Consider the following 25,236-nt stretch of genomic DNA (forward strand, 5'->3'; position numbering starts at 1 on the left):
TCAACATGGCCTTGATTCAACATACCGCCATCTTGGTTTTTTGTATCACGAAGTTATTATAAACAATGAAACTTGGTTAGCTTGCTTTTTGGATAAACAAAACAAATGAATATTATAATGATACATAAAATAAAACATATTAATAACCCTTTATACATCAAAATATATTATTTACTCAAAAAGAGCATATTACAATATTAATCAGCTGTTCGACCCTATCACACTTTTCCGTTCTCCATAGTCCTGGTTCTTTTCCCACACTGTCGCGTTTCCAATATATAAATGGTGGATCTTAACCGGCATTGGATGCTTCTTTCAGCGCTCTGCAGATTTGGTCCTCTTTAACACCCAGTTGAGACCAGATCGTCATAATGGAATTACCGCTATACTTGTCATTGATTTCGCCTTCTCTTGTCATTGATGGCCTCCTCAAGTACTTCCATTTCCATCGGTCTTTCGTCATTTGAACTTTCTTCTGCAGAGTTTTCCTCCCTGTTCTGTTCTCAAGCGGATTGCTGTTCTTCTGGGGTTCACTCTCTTAAGAACTTCCTTCCAACTCCAGAAGTTTCCCCTCAGTCAACATCTACAGCGTTTACCATGATTGCTTGCGATAGCCAATCTCCTACAACTCCTTGCCAGGTTTGTACGTAATTTCCATGTTGTATTGGCTCAACAGTTCCTTCTACCTTGTAATTCTCGCCAATGATTCTTTTAGCTTTCCCACCCATTGCAGGGGTCTGTGGTCCGTCTGGACCCTAAATCGGTTCCCGAACAAGTAGGGTCGGCAATGGTCTATTGACCATACTATCCTCAGTAGTTCTCGTTCCAGGGCACTGTAACGTGCTTCTACCTCTGTAAGACGCCTACTAGCTTAGGCCACGGGACACTCACCTTCCTGCGACAGCATTGCTCCCAGTGCATACTCAATAGCATCCACAATGATTCCTTGTCTTCTTAAATTTTTGATTTCCTCTCTGATGTGCTTTCTAAGCACCTGTGGGAATCGTCGTTCTTTAACATACGTCACTCTTTCTTGGTTTAGCGGAATCTCATGTACTCTCCTTCCTGTTCCACCCAATACATCTTCTTCATTAAAAAAAAATGTGTATATGTATTAATATGATAAGTCCTTCTAATTCTCCGCCTGTGTTACTGCCCCTACTCGCACCTTCCCGTCTGCTATTGTTTGTTGGCATCTGTACTTTCTTCGTCCAATTATAATATTCCATTTCCCTTTACTATTCTTAATCCTAGCCCCCACCTTCTCTAAAAGATCACCTGACAATGCCTGGGCAGCCTACTCACTACATGAATTTTTAAAATGTCCCCTTTAGCTCCCCACTTACCCAGTCCAATCTCTTTCTCCCCCTCTACACTGCATGGCCCACCCAGAGTGATTAATTCAGATTGGCTCACCTGTACTTGCAGTGACCTCCCCGTGCCTCTTAATTTTCCTAGTACTTCTCTGCAAGCAATGGCGTAAAGAGCTGCCCATGTCCACCAGACTGCTCATTTCCCCGTTCCCTTTGATTATAAGCAGACCGGCCTGTTCTCTCAATTGATAGTTTCTCAATGTGCAGTCGCCTCTCTGCTTACATCCTCCTCAGATCTCATGTTTCTTCTTTCCTCCTAGTCCTTGGCTCCTTTGCTCACGACCATTCCTTTGTTCATCCACTTCATCTTCAGTTTCTGATACTCCTGAAACTTTTGTTGACTCACTTGACGATCCGCTCAATCTCTGCTAAAGGCTTTTCCTCCGTACTTGTTGGGCATTGACCTCCATTGGCTCGTCTTTGTTCTTATTTTTTCTCCGATACAGGTATGGGCACTGCCGGGCAATGTGTCCTCTGTTTACACATTCGAAACACCGAGTTCGGAGATGCTGGGCTACCAGGTGCCTGCTTTTGCCACAACCATGACACTTGCGGTCTTCTCGACGGCTGCTGGTTCTTCATTCTCTCGGCATTCCCTCCTTCCCCAGCTCTTTTACCATTCAACCCTGTACCTGAATTGTATCCTTCATTTCGCTGAGTTTATCGGCGATTCTGTTGTAATGTGTCAGGAGTTCTGTGGTATACTGCCCATTAGACTGTCTCGGTTTCTTAGTCTCTCTAATCATCATTAATACGTATTCTTCTGGGGCCCATCATCCTCCTCCAAATGCCTTCTTCAATCTTGCTTTGATCAAGCTCCAGGGTGTCTCCTCATCCGCTTGAATTTTATTGAGGATACTTCTTTTCACCTGGCAAACAACTGCTGCCCTTAACACCTCAGCATCCCTGTTTGTCTGTCATCTGTCTCCCTGGTTAACCTTTCTAGGTCGGAAACTGCCTTAAGTCCTGGGCAGAAGTAAATTTTCCTTTTTCTTTTCTTAATGTTTTTCAGTAGCAAACAATGTTTTTTTTTTTTCAATAAATATATCCTATTAAATAAGCATATCTCAAGTGTTGCTGATCTGTATGGAAGATTGACCGCAGTCAAACTTAGTGTTAAGAAATCTGAAAAACAAAACAATCTTAAAAAATGTCTCCGATCTAGTTTTTCTTTGTATACAGCCTTATTTGTGGTCAAAACCGTATAGCCCTATTTTTTTAAATAATTTATTTATTGATATTTACAACTGTATACATATATACACATCAAGTAAATTTGCTGTAAGTGATGTTATGACATGATACAAACATGTGGAGAATCTACCCATTGATAGAACTCCAAAAACATTTCTAAAGGAGAAGATCTCGAGGCCATCTTCTTTTCAGACGCCTAGGAGGATTATTAGGTAGTTGGTTTGGGTGGTTGGGAAGTTCATTTTGGAAGGATTGGTATCTGGTTCTGGCCAAATCGGCAACATAGGGGACATTGAGGTTCTGATGCATGATTTGATTTGTGACAAAGTAAAGAGCATTAAGGATTTTGGACTGTAAGGATTGGATTCGAGATAAATTAGATGGTTTAGTGGAGCCCCATAGCTCAACTCCGTATGTCCTTATAATAGGCCTTATAATAGTCATGTAGATCAGCCTTTTGTAATGGATTGGAAGTTTGGACCATTTGTCTAGTAAATGTTGTAATAGTTGGAATCGACGAGCAGTTTCCTGTCTTTTCAGTCTTGTATGAGGATTCCATGTCAGTCCAGATTTAGTCCTAAGTAACGGATCTGTTCAACAGGAATAAGTGGGGTATTATTAAAAGATACCGTAGGGCAAGACGAAGGTTTACAACGAAGGGTAAATGTGATTTGGTAGGATTTATTGGAATTTATTTTAATCCTCCAGTTTTGGCACCATTCTTCGAGGGTGGTGATGTGGGATTGGGTTACAATGGAAGGATCATTATTCACTGACAATAGGCATGTATCATCGGCATAAGGTGAGAATAGTGTTAGGATGGGTTGGGATGTCAGCTGTAAAAACTGTATAAAGGATCGGAGCAAGTGTACTACCCTAAGGTACACCAGGAGACTGAGGAAACAGGGATGAATAAGCGCTGTTGTGATTTACTTGAAATAACCTATCTGAGAGATAAGAACGGATAATGAGATAATATGTAGGGGGTAGGAATTTACGGATCTTGTATAGCAGTCCTGGGTGCCAGACTCGATCAAAAGCCTGTTCTACATCAAGAAAGACTCCCGAGGAGTACATTCCGCGCTCCAATGAAGACGAGACTACATTGACCGCACGATGGCATTGCTGCGTAGTGGAGTGGGATGTTCGGAATCCAAGTTGGTTGGAATCTAGGGTGGGGTACAGGCGTTTTAAGATAAGTTTCTCAAGGATTTTTCCCATGATAGGTAACAGAGATAGGGCGGTAAGAGGATGGGTGTTCTGGCGGCTTTCGAGGTTTGGGAATCATTTTGATTATGGATAATTTCCATGGGTCAGGAAAGTATGTGGATCTGAGGACAGCATTGTATAGCCATATTTAAACAATAATTTTGATTTGGTATCAATGAGGTCAACTTTCCGATGAAGGGCAGAATTACTCTAAGAAAGTGTGAAACAATGGATATATGATAGTATCCATGACTGCCTGGTCTGTAACTCCAATGAAAAGGAAGATGTCTTTCACTTCTTCAGAACCTGCCCCAAGTATATTGTAATTAGATTAAAATATTTATATGTTTTTAATGAGGTGTAGATAGTTGAACGTAGATTAATGCTTGAAGAAGTTTGTCGGGGGGTGCGGTCAGCAAAGAACAACATAAATTTATTTAAAATAAATAAATGTGGTTTTGTTTATTTATGTTGTTCTTTGCTGACCGCACCCCCTGACAAACTTCTTATATGTTTTTAGTTAAAATTCCACACAGACTTCGACTGACAGATATTTTTCATTGTCTGAATGCGTTTTTTAATTGTTGCATGGATCCATTTTTTGTATATATTTTGAATAAACCCATTTTTTTTTTAAATAATAAGCATATAGCCACATTATGGCTAACCTTATAATAGTCAGTATTATAATCTAAGAAATACATTATTGCATATGTGACTTAGTATCGCATAATCTGAACTATATTTCATTATACAGGAATTGAGGACCTCAAAACAAGAAAATAATTTCCTCTGAAGGTATGTCCAAACATTTTGTTTAGGAGATATTCACACCTAAAAATTTTATTGTTATGAATTATTTAGGTTATATGAAATAAATAAAACTTATTTATTTGTTCCAACTTCTTTATTAATTAAATGTAAACATTAAATTCATAGTAAATGTTGTTCAAAGTGATTTTCTTAAGCATTATGACAGGCTCAGCATGTTTCTTCAACAGCAGCAGTGGCAGAGCGGCACTGTATATGTTTTATTGTTTCACTAGATTTAATTAACCTTCTTCATAAGAAATTAAGATTATTGACCGGCCTTGCATAGACTTTTTGGTTAATGACACCCCCAAACAAAAAAATTCAGTGGTGTCAGGTCTGGACAGCGTGTAGGCCAAGCCACTGATCCTGCATGACCAATCCATTGATTAGTATAATTAACATTTAGCCATTGTTGTGGACCTCTTCCTTAATGTGCCGGACAACTATCAAATTGAATCCACATGTCCCTTCTTAGTTGTAGAATATGTTCAACTAAATCATAGTAACCATAATTAAGAAATTCCAGAAATGTGCATTCAGTCAAGGCGACAAGAAATGCAGACCTATTAGAATATTGTCTCTTATTCCCAACCACACATTCCACTGAAATTGGTGCTGAAAATGATGCTCATGAATTGCTTGGGGATTTTCCTGCTTCCAGAAGTGATTGTTTTTCTAATTGAAGATACCTCTTCTTGTGAAGGTAGCTTCATCTGTCTAGAGAATGTTTCCTGAAAATTGTGGATTATGCTCAACTTGATTTAAGTACCAATCTGAAAAATTTCTTTGCCGAAAATCTTGCGGTAATAAATTTTGTACCAGTTGATAATGATATGGGTAAAGTCTATCTGCCAGATGGATTATTATCAGAATATTTTAATATGGTCGTACTCCTTTCTTTATTTTGTAAAGGGGCAAAAATACCATCAGCACGTGGTATTATAGCAAATGTACCAGTTTCTCTAAGACGTTGAAACGTGGAGCTAAAGATAAACTTGTTTGGCAATCTTCTATTCTGGAATCACCTGGCATATTCACGACAGGCAGCATTAGCGTTATCATTGCAAAAACCTTATACAAATACCATATCGGCTGCATATTCACTATTAGTATAAATTGGAGGCATAATGATGAGTACTCTGCAGAAGCCTCTCTTCAGCCTGATTATACACTTTACAGAAGGCCCACGACAAGGCGTATTCAATAATAAATTAGGAACGGCCGTGCCAGAGGATGAGCCCTGGACACTGACGTAGGTAGAGGAGGCTAGGTAAGATAGAGTCTGAGGTAGAGTAACAGTTCTAGTTGCCGAGATGAAGCGGACGGACCAGTAAGCTGATAAGGCTAGGTACAGCTCTAGTTGCCAAGATGAAGTGGATGGACTAGAGCTGGGAACAGACGGGATCGACTACACTGGTTGCCGAGATGAAATGGACGGACCAGTGCAGCCGTTTAGGATCTGGTTACAATCTTAGTTGCCGAAAGGAGAGGAGATAGGCCATCATCTTAGGTTTGCGTACAGAAAAACAACTTATGTGAGAATAGATTGGCAATGAACTTCTCTATCTCAAGTAGAGTGTAAGTACGCCACCCGTGCTAGGACTAGGCCTGGGAAGGAGGTGGATCTAAGATCATATTGGGGAATTAGAGCCCCTTTATTTATAGGCCTAGTCCATGCGGCTGTGACCGAGAAGCGGTCGGTAGTTATCTGCTTGAGATAGTTTGGTGCATTGTTTTGATATCATTTATTATTCATTGTATAGATATTGTTAAGTGTTATTTACAGAAATTATTAATATATAAAAATGACAATATGTTTTTACAAAATAAAGCTATATGTAAATTTGGGAGCTTTGGTGAGGCTCGAGGTGCTGTCCTCTGGTGAGTTGTGGCTAAACCGCTTGCTCCTGCTCGCTACAGTTTTTATACAGTTCGGGATAAAAGGCAATATTAGTATTCTATCTAATCCATCTCCTAAGCAAAGCATTGGCGGACATACCTTCACTTTGAACAACATTTAATATGAATCTTAATGTTTTCATTTAATTGATAAAGTAGTTAAAACAAATAAATAGGTTTTATTTATTTCATATAACGTAAATAATAATTAACAATGAAAATCTTTAGGTGTGAATATCTATATAAACAAAGTATTTGCGGACATACCTTTAGAGTAAATTTCTTTCTTGTTTGAGGTCCTCAGTTCATATTTTCAGTTTTGGCACTTATTAAGCCTGAAACACCCTGTATATATGAATCCAAGATCTTGGTTTCTTTTCTGTGTTGTATCTGTTGTATAAACTGGTGTTGGGTATCTACCTTATATCTGCTACTCATCTATTAATTTCCTCTATGGCCATCTTATCTTCTGCTCTTTAACTTTGGCATCATTATTTTTTTTCTTTGAAGTGACTCATAATTAGTGGAATAACTATAAGGTCAAATCTTGTAGTGAGGATATGATAGTATCACTATGAGTTAGTCTAGGTCGTTTAATTGTGTTAAATATTCTTATAATTAAAAATTCTGCCATACCAATGAGATAAGTTACTCTGCAACCACAGCAACAAAGTCAGAAGACTTTAAAGATGTAGAAGATAATTTTTACTTAACAGATCACTTAGGTTAACTTATTTCCAGTTGTAGAAAAGAAGAATGAATGTGCAAAGCCACGGAACTTCGAGGTGAGATATTAGAAAACACCTGCCTCAAGAAACAGGACCTGACCGAGATACTAATTATCCTCTAATCTTACATGACTGGCAAAATATAACTCACACACAGACAATATATACTAATACTGCACCTTACACTACAAGTATAACAAATCAATGTGTAATACCTTAATATACAACTACTTAATACAAAATATCTTAAACGATTGCTGTACCACATTACACACAATCTCAATACGCCTCAATTCTATACTCAAGACCTCATTCAGAACTTAATCATTAGACCTACCTCTCATTATATTAGACTTCCAATTTAAATCAATGATAACTCCACTAATAAATCTGCTCACCACACTAATCACTAAATTCATTCCTAATTTCAGTCTCCAATTCCATTGCACTTTCTAAAACTCCTGCTTTAGAACTCAAATTGTGACCTACATTAAAGAAATAAACCAAACATAGACATTACTCTAAATATATTTAAAACTTCAGAACCTGAATTCTCATGGGTGGAGATATTGATGCCAAACATTCTTATTTTGACAATACAATTCATAACCCTACTGGGAATGCTCTTCTTAGAGCATGCTCAGACCTTAACTATGACTACTATCTGAATCGTCAATTGGAACTACTTGACTTCTTACTTCAGCGCATTACACCATCACATTTCTGTTAGGAATTATCTCTCATTTGAACCCTCAACAGTTATCCTATATCTAGACCAGTGGTTTTGAAACTTTTTTTCCACAGCTACCTTCTTGGGCTTAAAAAAAATTTTGTGTCATCCATTTGGGCTTAACGAATTTCACCGCACCCTTGCCGAGCTAAAAACAAAATTAAAATGTTGCCGCGATTATCCTTTGAGTACTTGAATATGTAGGAAAAGAAGAAAAAAACAGTGCTAAGTAAATGTTGTATTGCCCTGTAAATTTTAATGGATTTTCTCTTCTTTAAAACTACGAATAAAGGTGGGAATAGAATTTCTTTGGGAAGAGAAACGGATGAGGAAAGATCTTCCAAAGGATGCGGTTCAATGGGCAGTTACATATAAGTCTGAAGGCCGTGAGCGAAATGCACTGAGGGATTTAAATTGAAGGATATCAGAGATGTACGATGGACGGTGGGATTAGATAACTTGGTAGAGGAAGGAAGCAAGAAAATATTTACGACGAAAGGAGGGGTAAAGCCACTTCAATTCTTCTTAAAATTGGGTGGTAGAGGCATCCCTGGGGACCCCAAAGATGAAACGTACAAATCAATTAATTAACTGGTTTAATTTTGCTTCAAGATCCCCAGAGACAACCCCGTAAACCACCCCATGAAAGTGGGGGAATATTAAAGAAGTAACAAGGAGCCTATGGGTTTCAAAAGGAAGTTGGTGACGAAGATAATTTAAACGCTTTAGGGTGGAGAAGGTACAACAGGAAATAATGGAGACGTGAATTTTCCAGGAGAGAGTTTAGTCTATATTGAAGTGACACCAAGGTTTTTAATGTATGGATGGAATTGTAGTTTAGGAATAAGGTTGGAATATGAGGAATAGTTTTCTAGAGGTGATTGGATCCTATAACGATTGCCTTAGTCTTCTCTGCGTTCAACATAAGCTTGTTTTCTTGTGCACAGTGACTGATTTGATTCAAGTCTGCTTGAAGCTTCTCTGTAATAAATAGGTCAGAAGGTGGGAAGGAAAGGTAAATTTGGAAATCATCAGCGTACAAATGGTATTAAGAATGTTGGATAAGGATGCGAAGGTCATTGATGTAGATAGCAAAAAGGGTTGGGGATAGCGATGAACCCTGAGAGACACCACAGGTGAGGGGTCGAGTCATTGATGGAGGTTTATCAGAAACCTCTACATACTGAGAATGATCGGAAAGGAAGGATTGCTATGGAGAAATCTAGGAGGATTAGGATAGTTAGGATTTTTGTTCCATGGCAGTCTGGAGGTTGTGGGTTATTTTAAGGAGAGCAGATTGTGTTGAATAGCCAGGTCGAAAGCCAGAATGGATGAGGGAACATTCTTCTAGCTAGGAGAATCTCTTATTTTTAATTTTTTTCTATTTTGTTCTTCTTATCACTTTACCCCTCTTCTACTTCAACTCTGTCCTTCTTTCTCAAATACACTATTAAGTTATCTTCATAACATTAAATTATGATCAGTTTTATTACTTACTCCTTATGGCACTTATAACTTTATATTTTGCTTCTAGATTTCTGCCATTTTAATTGCATATATGTTTTCTTTCTCTTCATGTTCATTATTTATAAAAATTTATTAGCTAGATTTCTATTTTTTTTTCTTTGTCTTCCCTTTAATAATTTTTTATATTATGATATATTTTTTTTATTTGACTACTTATTCGCATACTATTTGTTTTTTGCCCACATAATACTTATGTACCTGTATTATTTGTTGTATTATATTCTTATTTTCTTATTATACTGTTTTAATTTTTTATTCATTATGGTTGTTCTGATAAAGGCTTGAAATAAGGGCCGAAATATTAAATAAGTTGAGGGCACTTATTAAATAAGTTTCACTTAATTGTGTTTTTCACTCCACTAATCGCATCCCCGGCCATCTTCTCATATTAAATCCATGGTCAACAACAAACACATAACAATTCTGTTTTAATTTGTACACAGACTTTTTAACTAAATGCAATGGCTATTATACGGATAGAAAGAAGAAACTCCTCTTTCTAATGAGTCCAAGAATGTTGAAATTAGATAAACTAAAGACGATATCAGAACTCCTAATTGAACCCTGATTTTGTTGCTTCATAATTTTTAACTCCCCTAAGACGGAAAACAAAATGTTTGTTTTCAACATTTGGAGTGCTGTATCAAAATCTGCCATAATTTGTTTAGATTTATTTGGTTAAAAAACCATTATTTTTAATTTTTTTTAGGTTCAAATGAAAAGCTTTAATATTAAACAGATAGGAGAATTTTATTTTTAGTTTTTATAACATTATTGACTCTTAATCTCAGGGCATGTTTTTCTAGGCAATCAAAACTGACACTTTTCTACCAAAACACTCAAAGTAATATCTACTTTTACAAATGTATTTAAATTTAGGTAGAACAAGTGCCCCCCAAAAAGCCATTTCCTCATTCTCCTCTCCAATGTTTATTTTAAACATCGATTGTAGCACAACAGATTTTTTTCTTATGATTTTCTTTATGAATATCAATCTTGAACCAATCTTTTTTGACTTCTATTTTTTCTTGAATCTACTGTAATTACAAACATGATTAGAAGAAAAATAAAATTTAAAATATTTGGATCTGCTCAACATGGCCACTATTCAATAGACTTTTGAAAGAACACGCACCGCCATCTTCTTTATTTCTAATAACGTATTTTTACTTCATATTTGACTGATTAAATTTGATTTGATAGCTTGCTTTTTGGTTCAATAACATAAATAAGCAATACTGAAAATGATATTTAACATTGATAAATAAAAATAAACACATAACTAAAAATCATTTATATATAAAAAATAATTATTCATAAAAAAAGAGGATATTATAATATATAAATAAATAATTGACACTATTTTGACAGATTTAAATTATGAAGTAGATAGTCAGGGGTGTGGTCACAATAAATCAAAAATAGTTAACAAATATTTATTTGCTGTTTCAGTTGAAGTTAATTCAAAACTATTATTTTTTAACATTTTTATTTTTCATTTAATCTACTCTGATAAGTAAATGTTTAATGTATTTATATCATTTTTCAAACTCAATGTATAAATTAAAGCAGTGTCATTATTTTTTTTTATCTCCTCTTGTCGGGCCCATAGGATGAAAATGTTGGATATGTATTGCTTTTTTAAAAAAAAATTTGTTTAATATAATACACTGTGCACTTACTTTGTTAGTGCCACATGAGTTTGCCCTCAGTTTATCATATTATTGTGGGTGAGCTATAATAGGTAGGCCAACTCTAATAGTCAAGTTGTAACTTTAGGATCTCTATGACTTGTTTTGATTTAAAAGTATTCGTACTTTTTGTTAAGTTATCTTATTATACGTCCTCAGATTGTTTTCAATTATCTCACATAACATAAATTTTATAATAACTATTTTTCTAAATCCTTATAATATATAATTAATTGTCTTTTATAAAACTGATATTTTGTTCCAAGTATCAATAAAAAATTAATGTTTTGGTTGATAATTACTGATACTTTAATAAAGGATATTTTATTTATCTTTTTGCCAAAATTTGTTGTAGATATGAACTCCAGTAAGGAAGAAAGTAGCAGTTACACTCCTACCATAGGAACCTCCGGAACAGTTACAAGAAATCCATCTCCTACATCAAAAACATCACTTTCTCCATCGGTTCATTCTCATCCTACAGTACCCACCTACATTAGAACAACTACTAAAAAATCAAGTATGCTTTTATCATTTACATATAATATTTCATATCAAACATGCAAACTTATAACTAACAGGGTGTGTTTTAAATAAGAAGTATTACCTCTATTTTAATGAAAATCCAGAAAATGGCTTTATTTTATCTTATAAAACCCTCAAGTAACATGAGTATATTTGATTTTTTCTTTGGAAACAGACAAGCGAAATGTTATTTATAAATCAATTATATTGTGGTGATAATACATTTTACTGGAGTTTCTAAGGCAAGGAGTGAGGTGGTACACACTGCACCCTTGCAATAATTCATTAATAGTTTCCTTCCTTACACACATTCCTCCTTTTAAAATCTAATAATTGGAAATGATCTCTGCATTCTCTCAGATTCTTCCAATAGATCATATAGACCAGTTAGATTTAGCCTATGATTATGCAAAAGTGATGCTAACTATCCTTGATCAACAATTTTACATTTAAAAATTCCTTTAAGTCCTTAAATCAAACATGTAGAAAATTCATTAGTAGTTTATACAAATAATGAATCAATAGTTAGGATTGCATAATCAATTATTATTATTTTGGAAACGATGAAATGAGAAATACTATACTACTCCCGAAATTTCTGGTATCCGATCCCTCCTCAGAACTTCTTTATGTAAGTACTCCATTTCTAAATTTCAAGGAAAATGTCGAATCATTAATGAATGCATTCTTTGAAGAATATTTTATACTAAAAATCAATGAGTGTTTTTGACCGCTTGCCATGGATGAATTTAAAAAACTTTAAACTGTAAGCAGAAAGAGAAAGACATCCCAAAGCATATCGCACATGACAACGTATTACCACTTTCCAAAACAATGCTGCTTGTATACCTTATATAGAGATCAACACTAAATGAATTGACATTGTTTTTTTCAGGTATAATGCTCTTTCATTAAAATATCTGGAAACACAATTATAAGCCCTCGACTTAGAACCTTAGTTGATGAAAATTCCAGGTCCACCAACAAAAATACTTCATAGCTCTAAGAATTTTTTGACAAGTTCATTGAACTAACAAGAATTAGTTACATTTTTGTAGGATTTAAGATCCAACCATTTAGAAGCTGATACACATGTTTTTGGTCATGCATTTCATACTGCTCAAGAAAGACTTAGAGATGGCATTTTCATATACAGCTGTGATACTGAAATCTTTGAGCTCGCAGTTTATTCCTGGGAGAATTTTAGGGCACTTCCATTTTTTAAAGCTTCCGTGTTTTAAACATGCACTTGCTATGTTTTAAACCTGCATTCTTTGCGAGCATCACTTCATACATATATGAAAGAATGCAAGCTGTCCTTTGTATCTAGAATGGGATTCAACAAAGTTTGAACAAAGATACAATACTGGAAATCTCTTACCACTGTACAATTCATACCCTCCAGTACCCAAAGATCTTGCGCCACCTTATCATTTTAAAGGGTCATATGCAATGCAAATGTGTTCATGCAAAAAAAAATTAATAGAATAAAAGAATTGTGTGTTTGTATGTCATTAAAAACTGCCAGGAATTACTAGCTGGATGATGTTTTTTTATGACACTTTTCTCATTCATTTGTGAGTTTTTACTTTCCGTGTTTATGTTAATTCATGTTTTTTTAAAATATATTAAACTTCAGACAGTTCTGTTTTTCTGAATCTTGAGTCAGTTTTATTGATAGTTTCCCTTCAAAATTCTAAAGCTTAATAACCAATGAGAAAGTGCATAAAATTAATGGTGAATCGATCTGACTATACACTTGCTAAAGTATAATTTATTTATTTCCACCTTCCCCTGCCTTATTTGCAATACAGGTGTGCAGCAGCAGTTCGATGTTACATATCCATCATCAAACTACTGCTAATAAATCAGTTTAAAATTTTAATGATTCATGTACTGTTTTCTTACAGGTTTCATTATTTTTCATTCTTAAGGTTCAGTCTTCTGCGCGTCTTCCTTCCGCAGGCATTCCATGGACTGATCTTCTTCAACAAATACTGAAGTGGCTTGGTCCAATAATTGTTTTCCACTCGTATACAAAGTCTTTGTAATACGGGTAGTTTTCTTACTAGCTGAGGGAATTCGTTCTCTGTGTGGGTGTAGAGTTTGGTTTCCCTCAGCAATCTGGCCTGTAATGCATCAAAGGTGGTACAGTCTATGATGATGTGTTCGGCAGTCTCCAGAGCATCACAACTAGGGCAAAGGGGGTCGATATCCATCCCGTGGTCATGAAGCTTGGCTCGAAATCCCCCATGCCTCCTGTGAGAAATTTAGAGAGCCAGTAGTCTGGGAGGACTTACTTTGCTTCCATCTGTGACCGAATGATGGGGAAATATTTCCTTAAGGCAGCACCTTTTGGGCTTGTAATTCAATGCTGATTCCATTCTTTGGTGGTCTCCTCCAGGGGGAATGGTTTTCCATTTACTTGGGCTCTTGTCAACCCTCACCTGAAGATTTGCCAGCAGACCTGCCGATCCCTCTCTCTTGAATTTAAACATCATCATTTCTTCCTGCTGGAGGTCAAGAGGTACCCCTCCCGCTAAAACTTGCACCGCCTCATGTGAGACACTCTAGTATGCCTTGGTGACTCTAAGCAAAGCTGTCCGTTGGATTGTCACCAATCTTCTCTTCTGCCGTTGCGAGAGATTCCAGTTCCAAGTGGGGGAGGCATACTTCAGAATACCCACGACCACTCCTTTACATATGGTTATTGTCGCAGAGTATCTGAGGCCCCAGACGGCATCCCCTACACAACTAAGGCCATTCAAGGATTGGGCCACCCTATTTCCCAAGTAATCCAAGTGAGGAGTCACCTTAAATCCTCTTCCAAATCTTACGCCAAGGTAGGTGACCTTCACTTTTCTTGTTCCTCAAATTATGAAATTAATAGGGTGGGCCCTATCAGTTTTTCCTCTTAAAAAAATGGCCTGAGTCTTTATAGAGGCCATTCACAACTTTTTCCTCTCGCACCATTCTCCAACCAGGTTGGCACAATGTTCTGCTTGCTGTTTTTGGCCGGCTCTGCTATTAGAGGACACCACTGTAGCCAGATTGTCGATGTAACCAGTGGCAGGGCACTGTGACCGAACGGTGGGGAAATATTTCCTTAAAGTAGCACCTTTTGGGTTTTTCATCCAACGCCGGATTATTATCCCTATATTAAATTAATAGGGTGGGCCCCATCAGTTTTTCCTCTTAAGAGAATGGCCTGTGTCTTGTTAGAGGCCATTCGCAACTTTTTCCTCTCGTACCATTCTCCAACCAGGTTGGCACAACGTCCTGCTTGCTGTTTTAGGCCGGATCTGCTATTAGTGGACACCACTGTAGCCAGATTGTCGACGTAACCAGTGGCAGGGAACTGCTCTTCCTCTAAGATTCCCAACAACTCATAAAAAATCAGCTTCCATAGGGCTGGGCCAAGTACTGAGCCCTGAGGGCATCCCCTCTCTATGGAAGTTTCTAATTCATAAGAGCTACCTTTAATCTTCACACGTCTGTCCTCGAGGTAGCTCCCAATCAAGTGGTATAAGTTGATCATATTTCTGCAACTGCTGGAGCAAGAGGGCCCACCAGAAGTTGTGAAAGGGAGAGGATATGTCAAAGAGCAGCAACATAGCATACCACTCTTACCTCTGTTCAACGTCTGCTCACACTCGCAACAGAGCATCAGTGGTTCCTTTGCCTTTTGTGGAGCCGTATTGCCGTGGGTGACTTGATCTTCTAAAAACTGGTGATAGCAGCTTGGTCATGATTAGGTGCTCCAGAACCTTGCTCATCACAGGGAGGAGACATTCCCTACAGACATATAGGTCTGTAGGACTTAGGAAGCTGCCTATCCCTGTCCCCTCCCTTGTAGAATGGCAATCTTCCAGCTTCTTGGAAAGTATCCCCTTTCCAGACAGTCATTGTAAATATCAAGAAGCCTTTCTTCAATATAGGGGATACTAATCTTTAGGATCACCGTGTCTATAGCTTCAAGTCCAGGAGTCTACCTTTCTACGACAATACACAGATTATGTATGTCCCAAGGTGAACAAAGGTCCATAGGCGGGTATACTATGGTGCGTCTCACAAAACCTTCCTCTTTGTTGTCCAGGGACGGATCATCCCTGGGGTAAGTCACCTCAATGAAGACATTAGCTGCCTCTTCAAGGGTAATCTCCTTGCTTGAGGGCTGCCAATGTCTGAAGTGGAGTCAATTTGCCAAGGGCCACCCAATACGGAATACCCCAGGGATTCTTTGTAGACTCTTCAACGATGAATTCGTCCCAGGATCTCTTTTTCTGCGAGCGCACTTCGTTTCGATACGCCCTGGTCTAGCTAAAGTAGACTTTTTACTTGACTACTAATGTGTTGGTCAGATACTAAAAAATGAGTTGATGTGTCCCTCCAAAGATAAACTCTGGATCCTTCCTTGACAGTTATTATCATGAGTAACTAGAAGTGATTTGAAAATGATGTACCGTTCTATTATACAGCTGAAATTATATGGAAAATGATACTAAACACTACCAGTTTCCAAAAACTAAAATTTTTCAAAATTACGTGCCTTTTTAAATTTGTATATGTGAACTTTTTGGTCTAGGGTTGCTAGAATTTATTAGGCAATGGCACCTTTCAATCGTGTGACACAATTTGCATAGAAAATCACACCAAACTCAATTTTGCTACATTGTCAATTTATTTTAACACATTTTTAAATTCTGAAAAACTCAACCATGACTCCCATCGGTAATCATAGATTTTGTGCTATTTGGATCATAATAAACAAATTTCTGAAGAGAAACCACCAAAATCAGAAGACAGTACAAGTGCACTAGAATTCCAGACCACTACTCCACCTTCAAAACCTAGAAAATCCTTGGGTGCAATACTTAACCATTATATAATACTTTAACCCTAAATCTAAATGGAAAATCCTTAAAATTGTCTCGGTTGTTTGCTCCAAAACCAGTGCAGATTGTCGATTTAATCATGACCAGCTAAACTCCTTTTTTTTATCTTCCTTCTGTATTCATACCTGACCTTTCGCCTTATTTCACCCCTGAAACACCTTTCGATTCTGAAAGCTTTTATTGTTTGAATGTTTCACCAGATGGCTTAATCTCTGCCATCCTCAAGTCCAGAAATAATGATTACCACCCAGACTTGACCATTGAATGAAGTCCCTTCTCCTTCTTCAGTTTCCGACTTCTGGTCTATCTAATTTGTCTAAGCCACTAGAAAGTTTAGTCCACTCCCAACTCAATGAATTCCTTGAGCAAAAACTCCTTAATTCTCGCTAATCTGGTTTTTCATCTAAAACTTTTCCCTCAATCTGCTTTATTGAAAGTTACCTAAGGCCTCCAATCTTTGATTGACGAACAGCAAATTTCTCTTTCTTCAATTTCTCATAAGTTTTGACTCAGTTAATCATAAGATCCTTCTCCTCGAACTCCAAAACCTTTCCTTATCAAATAGTGTCCTAAAGTGTGGTTCCTCTCCTTGTCCTATCACTCCCAAACAGTCATTCCTAATTAATGTCCTTCCCTCTTCCCTTCAGCTAACACATGGTCAGAGATCCTTATTTCCACCATCCCTTTTCGTCTACATCGACGATCCTCTTGATTCCATTCACTACTCACAAATATATAAATTTCATTTCTATACTGATGATCTCCAAATTTACTTTTCCTTCCATCCTACCAAGATGCTTGAGGTCATCCAAAAGGTACAAAAAGATATTGATAGTATTAAGGCATTTGCGTTAAACAATGATATGAAGCTGAATGATAGAAAAACTAGGGCCATCCTCATAGTTTCCTAGTGTCTCCTTTATTCCCTCCCTTACTATCCCTTAAATTACCTCAATAATCATTCTATTAATTTCTACTTCACTGTAAAAAAACCCTTGAGTCATCTTTAATCAGCACTGTTACATCGGGACCTGCTCAAGCTATACTGCAGGTGTCCCGAGTGTAATTTTACGATTCTGATAAATTAATAGTGTGGAACAGGGGGGCTAAAAATTGTGAGACACTTTCTGCTTATAACAACATGCATATATTTCTTTTAATTTATAAGATTAATTCCCTGGAGGGGCAGTTATGGTTAATGTGTTAGTTCAGCAATCTTTATCTATAGTAATATGGAACAGAATATTGGGGTCTCATAAATTGCATCACGACAAAAATCGGATTACTTAAATCCGACAAGCACCTCTTCTAAAATAATCATATTTCCTGGATCGCAAGTAAACCTATAACTGTACCTTTTTGACTTCAGTTGCTTGGTCTGTAGAGGGCTATCTGCTGGACAAGAGATAAAAATTAAAGAATATACTGCCAGGTATAAATTCTTTATTTCTATTCCGATTATTTTCACCATGGTTGGGGATCAAAGATTTTCATTTTGTGGGACCATCACTCAATGAAAAAAGACTACACCCCAGGCCAGATTCGAACCGGCACTGCCAATAGACCTCAGAATGGTAAGACTGCTCAACCACTGAGCTACGGATGGCCCATTGTAGATAATTAGAAACTGGAAAAATTCTGTACCAAAAACAACCAGTTGCTGTGATGTTGATGAATTACTGGCAGGTTCGAGCAAGCATGGCCCTACCCTCAGAAACTCTGGGAATATGCTTTTTCCTCCCCTCTAGGACTCCACAAACATGAATCAGAAGAGAAACTACAGTGACTCAAATACGCATACTCAAGTTCTCTCAGATCATTCACTACATTTAGTTCAGACAAATAGTTAATTGAATGAAAAATTCCAGATTGAATTGTTTTTAGTGGCTTTCGTAATATTTCTAAGGTGCTAAACACAAATCTGACATTCAATAAAAAGTTTTTGGGAAATATGAGGAACTGGAAGAAAAAAAAAAATTACTTTTTTATTTTTTGGTTTATAACATGCAAAGTAAGAATTTTATGCAAAAGGTGATCTAGGATTAAAATAAAGAGGAGAACATTATGTACAATTCATTTTTATGTAATGTTTTTTGTACAATGAGTTGTTTTCACGTTCAAAATAGTTCAGTCATGTGGATTTCAAAAGATGCTTGAAGCGGAAAGTTCTAGTGTAATTGTTTTATAGTGGCTAAATATGTGTGTGTGTACATATATATTGGGATGAACATAAATCTGATATCCTACAAAACTTTTTCAGCAAATACGAGAAATAAAAAAAAAAAAAAAAAATCAGGTTTGTTGTTTTGCTTATAACTTCCAGAGTATGCATTTTAAGTGAAAGATAATTCAATATTAAGTTGATGATTTTTTTGTACATCGAGTGGTTTTTATGCAGTAGATCTTAAAGAGATTTTTTCTTTAAAAAAGGTCTTGAAGGTAAAATTCCTGTTATAATAGTGACTTATTATATTATGTATTTTTTGGAATCTGACATTCAACAAATATGAAAAATAAAAATAAAAAAACACAATTTTTTTTTTTACTTCTAATTTGCAATATGAACTCTTTACACTAAAAGTAACCATATAATAAAATAAAGAAAAGAAAATTGCTTAGAATTTATTTTCTTATGATTTTTTTTGTACAATGTGTTGTTTTTGAGTTATAGTACTCCAACCGGAGTCAAATGGATTTGAAATGGAAACTTCCGGTGTAATTGTTTTTAGTGGCTTTATTTATTTTTTTTTTTTGGAGTGTTGGAACACAGTTGGAACACAAACTGAATTTTACCTACAAAATAATGATTTTATTGAAATTATTGTCATAATTTTCATTGGAACTTCCACTATACAATTACAAGTTTCCTACAATTACTGTACATCCCTCTTCATTCCTCTTTATTAAATATTAATGTTCCTCCTCGCTTGTATTAATTTTTTTTTTTTAATTTTGATATGATTTTTTGCTGTCATAACAGTGGCATGTGGTTCATCTTTTGAGAGTATTGTTAATTCCATGATTATTTGTATTTATTTATTGATGAAACAATTATTTAGACAGTGAATATGTATATCCTATAAATTTGGCTTTGCTCCCTTAAAGCAGATGTTTTAGGTTTTAGGTATTTTAGGTTTCTATTAGGGACGTGACAGCTGTACGGGTTGGGGCGCAGGTCACAGTGAGCTCGGTTCGGAACATTGTGGGTTCAATTCCCACCTGGGGCAGTTAACATTCGTTTTTCGGCGATCCCGAGGAATGAGTCTTGACACTCCCATCTTGGTTAGTACGCATCGGCAACTCAGTTAGCTGGCAGGGGTTGACAAAAAGGCTCACTTGCCGGACTTGTTCCCCCCACCAAATACCAGTACCAGAACCAGTAGGTGGTCTATTATTTTTTCTTAAATATATGGCCACCCATACCCACAATACAATAAAATTCTTTTAGTGCTACCAATTCACCCATTCTTTCTATTTGATCAGTTATTTAACATATAAAAATAGTTTTAGCCTCTCAGGTCGAAATTGCTCATACTATTTTGTTTATGTTCCATCATTTTTGGGAGAGGATGAAGAGGGGAGTTGATAAAGCTGTGGATTTTTAACTCCTGAGCCTGTCTTTGACTTTGGCTGTGGTAGGTATTCTATTTACTCTGCTTTATCTCCTGTTGGGTGTCTATAGACCCTTCTATGCCCTGGGCATGCCCAGTCTCTCTAAAGTGAATAACCTTAGTATGGTAAGTGGGATATAACCCTGGTTAGTTGCTAACCAAATTACCTTATTAAACCATTGGTCAAGATTAGCTTACTAATTACTGAACCTAAGACTTCAATGGTTGCAGTTATTTTTTTCGAACAGAACCAGTTTTGCTTGTATGCTAGAGTTGCTGTAGAGGTATATGTGTGTACATGTGCATGCGCCACACACTCATCTATAGTTCACCTGATTCGGTTGCCGTTGGGGATTTCTTCAGCTTCTTTGGGTTCATTTTCAGCCAATACTTTATTTTCTTCATCATTTCCAAAATGAATATCAGGCTATTCAACCCTTATAATAGATTTGTTAAGTATGTCTCAAAACTTCATCCAGACATTCCATCTTTGTCATAGCTACAGACCAAATCAAGCTTTCTAACTCCCTAACAGTAATTAGCCAGGTGGATTTTGATCTATCACATTGCCTCAAAAGAGTATATCTCTCCACTAAACCTTTAGCTCTTCACTAATAATTGGTTTGAATATAGAAGAAAATGTAATATATTGAAGAACTTCTTGGGTGTAAGGACATTCATCACTATCATCTTCACAACCAATTTCTGTGCTGTCTGATCAAGAACCTCGTTGCGTTCATGAATCAACACAAAAAGTAAGTCAAATCTTAACATAATGGGTGCAGTTAGAGTTATGTTGTTTTGGAGAGACTTAGTTCTATCATAGTATCCTCCAATAGGATTTGCAGCTACCAAAATGGATGTCTTACCATTTAAAGTAGCACATCTCGAACCTTAGCTAAGGAAGTAATCTGTAGTTAAACCGCAGGCACCAGACATGCAACTTTAGTTGTCCTGTCTACTAGTGTGCAGTTAAAGCAGTTGATTACGAACCACCGAAAATGAGGTTTTTACAGCTTAACCTTAACCACTGCGAAGCTGCACAAGACCTCTGCTGGCAAACTATCAGGGAGAAGGATATCGACGTTGCTGTTTTATGGTAGCACTGTAGAGACGTCAATAGGCCCTGAATGAAGGGCCTTAGTGGTCGAGCAGCGATTTGGGTCAGAACATGCAGGAAGTCCAATTGATTCAAAGATAAGAATTTGTATGGGTTAAGGTGAGGAACATTTATATCGGCAATGTTTATGCACCACCTAGTGCAACATGAGAATTTAAAGCTCTAATTGATGGCATTGAACAGGAACTGTGAGGTCGGCATCCCCCTATCACTGCAGGAGACTTCAACACATGGGCTACTGCATAGGATAGCAGAGATACCAACAGAAGAGGCAAATATCTTCTTAACACGTTCTTTGCCCTAGATGTTGTTCTCCTTAACACCAGTTTTACTCTGACATTCGCATGGAATGGTAATTCCTCAATAGTCAATTTGACTTGTGTAAGTGAAAACCTTACTTGGGTTTTTACTTTCAAGGGGGGAGCGTTACCTGCATAGTAATGTGCCTGTCTACCAACCCACAGGTTGTCAGATCGAATCCTGGTCTCACCCAGGATTTTTTAAGCATAAAATAATGCAAAATTCACTTACAACCTCCCCCCGGGCATTTGTGAGGCCCATTAGCCAATGGGTGGCACTCACAAAAAAATAGGCATGGGAGTGACGAATCCACCTTGCGGAAAAACCATGCCAAGAAACGCACGATGTATTTCCTAATTCATCGCATGAGGACTTAGCCCTCTATGGTCTGTTGCCTATTTATTAATAATAATAAGTGAAAACCATACTTACCAGGACAATTATTGGTGTGTTCGTCATCGGTATACGCTTAGTGATCATCAGGCCACCTGCTTCGAAGTCATTGCCCTGGTAATGAAAAGAAAAAGACTAAAACACAGCCAGTAGCTGGCTGGAACTAATGATCCTTCGACAGAGATCAGTAGAAGAAAGTGTAACATAACTGATAAAGTTTATTAATGCAGGAGTTCTAGGAGAAATCGACACATGGCAGTATATTGGTGGACTGGGTAGATCACTCAATATGTCTTCTGAACACTGCCAGCAAGGTACTGGATAGGATCATTTATGGCAGGTTGATTGACTTCAGTGTAGGAGCCGGAGGATTATCTGATAATCAGTATGGTTACGGGCAGATTGACAATCAATGCCATCGAGTTTGCCATCAGAACTGCTTAGGAAACCATTGCAGGAAAGAAGTGGAGAACGGGTGGTAAAAAGTACTGCACCATTATATCGTTGGACATTAAGAATGCTTTCAATTGAGATCAGTGGGACTGTATCATGGATGGATTGTGAAGGATGAAAGTCCCAGAATACCTCATAAAGATTGTTGAGAGTAATTTCACTGATAGAATCTAGTGGTATGATACAGAAGCTAGATTGAAAACAAAATCACAGGTGATGTTCCTCAGGGTTGAGTTTTGGGGCCATTGCTGTGGAACATTATTATGACACCATGTTCAGGCTACCTCTGCCAGAAGAAAATATTATGCTTGGCTTTGTGGATGGTCTGGCAATCATTATTCATGGGAAACTCTTGGAAGAGATATGTTGCAAGACAGTTGTTCCTGATTAGTTCATGGCTTTTAGCAACAGGTTCCAGCTTGCTGACCATAAAACTAAGACAGTGTTGATAACCAGTAGTGGGAGATTATCAATCTCACCATTTGGGAGTTAGATATCTTATCCAAGCTATCTTGGGATGCAGACGGGTGCCAGTTTTGGATATTGGACCAAGAGAGAATCACAGGAAGCTTTTGTAGACTTCACCGATCTGGGCGGAAACCTGCCAAGTGCAGTCATATGTTTGTAAAGCTGCCAGTATATATGAAAGAAGTGCCCTGTTTGTCATTCTATTTTATAATGCTATGTGCTTCATCGCAGATATACCTGTGATAGATCTTTTAGCAGATGAACATAGCCGGATGTTCCAAAGGAAACAAGAAGAGCTGGATGCTCACTGGGCTACATTAGCAAAAGAAGAGAATTAAGACTCTTAAAAGATGGCAGAGATGCTAGAATACCTCATCTTCTGGAAGATGAACCCTCACTGTATGTTTCCTGAGTTTTTTAGTGAGCAGGAATCTCGCACTGTTTTGTAATTTTTTATTTGTTGCACTTCTTATGAAAGATTTTTCCCCTACCAACAAAAATAAATTGCTGAAGTGGTTCCAAGCTGCAGATGGTGTTAAATGTTTTTTTAGAAGGATTTTTGTATTAAATAGAATCTTTATGAAAATAAATAATTTTATTAAGTTTGAAAAATATACATAATTGTTAAATTCATACCCCTATTGTATTAATTTATTTTTTCCATTTTGATTTTATCATTATTTATCTATGCTTGTTTCAGAAGTTCATGAAAAACATCCAAATGAGGTTGTTAAGAATGAAGAACTAACCTACAGTTCTGGGCATCATATCACCGTAAATGCAGTGTTATGGTTTTCCTCAAACGTACTAATTGGTCTTCTAGTCGGCCTGTAGGCATGTGAAAATAACTAATTGTATATAGTGTATATTATCTCTTGTATGATAAAATAGTTTTCAGATAACGAATGAATGTTGTTTGAGGTCTGTATTATATAAATATTTATAAATGAAAACTCACAAAGCAATAGGTTTTCCTGCAATATTTATCATACTTGAATGTGTGTTATCATTATATTTCTTCTGTATGAATATTCCGAAGTTCTGGTATAATTTGTAAAGGGGCATTCCTGGTTAATTTATTTATCCTTGAATTAGGAATTAAAAAATGTGATGTATTATTTATTTTAGAACTGTAAATTGTTTTTAAATTTTTATTTAGCTTAAAAAAAGAACTTATTTTCCATTTAATTACACTCTCTTAGATTTTCTAAACCTATTATATCTAATTTGTGCGGTCAGATTTTAATGCAATTACTTAGTTTCTTAATTGTTTTATTTAAGAAAACATTTATGATTTTTTTTTTATTGAACTGAACTTATAACATAAGTTTCTGTATTTATTTCTTTAAACATTTGCTTGATGATATATCTATTAAGAAATAAATGAACAAAATAGATGTACATAGACAAAATTGAATATCTGGCATGTATTGAAATATGTTTCATAGATTATGATTATTATTTTATTTCATAAATACTATAAGGTTTTAATTTTTTTTTCCACATAATTTTCGTTTATAACATTAAAATTTACCAACTCATGTTATTAAAAAAATCTATGTGGAATAAGTTTTTTCTGTGATACTTAGAGATACATTATTTAATCTACAATGTTTTATTATTTTTGTGATTAATGATTTTTGGGGTTATTATGATGCAATTTATAAGTTTTTTTACCTTATTGAACTCCATAATCATTTATATATTTTTTTTTTATATATATAAATTTAGAATTAGAGGACATTACAGTGATATTTTATTTTATACCTTTTTATTTAATTTGCTAATTTTATACTTATTGAAGACTTAATTCATGGTGTGCTCTTTGTTATTTCACTCGTAGTATTTTTTTTTTTTTTTATTTTAGAAAAGCTTTAATGTATGGATTAGTGGAACATGAAAAGTAACTATTTGCACTGTTTATGTTTTACTTGAATGTAGACCCTATTGTACAAAGAGGTATAAGTGTTAATTTTATATATTTAGAAGAAAAATATCAGGTCTATATTCTATGTCGTCTTTTTATTGCCAATTAGTTATAACTCTCATGGACCAATATACTATTAATATTCCGTATTTATTTTATTATGATTTCCCTATATCTTTATTCCTCTTGTCGCTTCTTAAAAATTAATTCTTTGATTGATAGTGTCTCTTATTTTTGTTATATTGTTTCTTGAAATGAATCTTATAACAATGAACTATTAGATTGTACAAATCAATTACTATTATATAATTTGTTTTAATTTTATGTCTTGGTTCAACTAGAATTTGGACAGTCTCTGGCTTTAAAATGTTTCTTGGATC

General features: G+C 36.1%; 1 protein-coding gene across 1 annotated transcript in view; it reads left to right on the forward strand.

The window, feature by feature from the left end:
- Nucleotides 1-23,919, forward strand: part of Ephrin (ephrin) — a 44,449-nt gene extending 20,530 nt beyond the window's left edge. Inside the window, exons 5-6 of the mRNA XM_014427543.2 lie at nt 11,520-11,684; nt 23,630-23,919. Of these exons, the coding sequence (XP_014283029.1) occupies nt 11,520-11,684; nt 23,630-23,763 (299 nt within the window). The 3' untranslated portion in view covers nt 23,764-23,919. The remainder of the gene's footprint in view (nt 1-11,519; nt 11,685-23,629) is intronic.
- Nucleotides 23,920-25,236: the final 1,317 nt, after the last annotated feature.

This window comes from Halyomorpha halys, unplaced genomic scaffold (assembly GCF_000696795.3).
Source record: "Halyomorpha halys isolate HHAL.00 unplaced genomic scaffold, Hhal_1.1 Scaffold654.1, whole genome shotgun sequence".
Taxonomy (NCBI): Eukaryota; Metazoa; Arthropoda; class Insecta; order Hemiptera; family Pentatomidae; genus Halyomorpha; species Halyomorpha halys.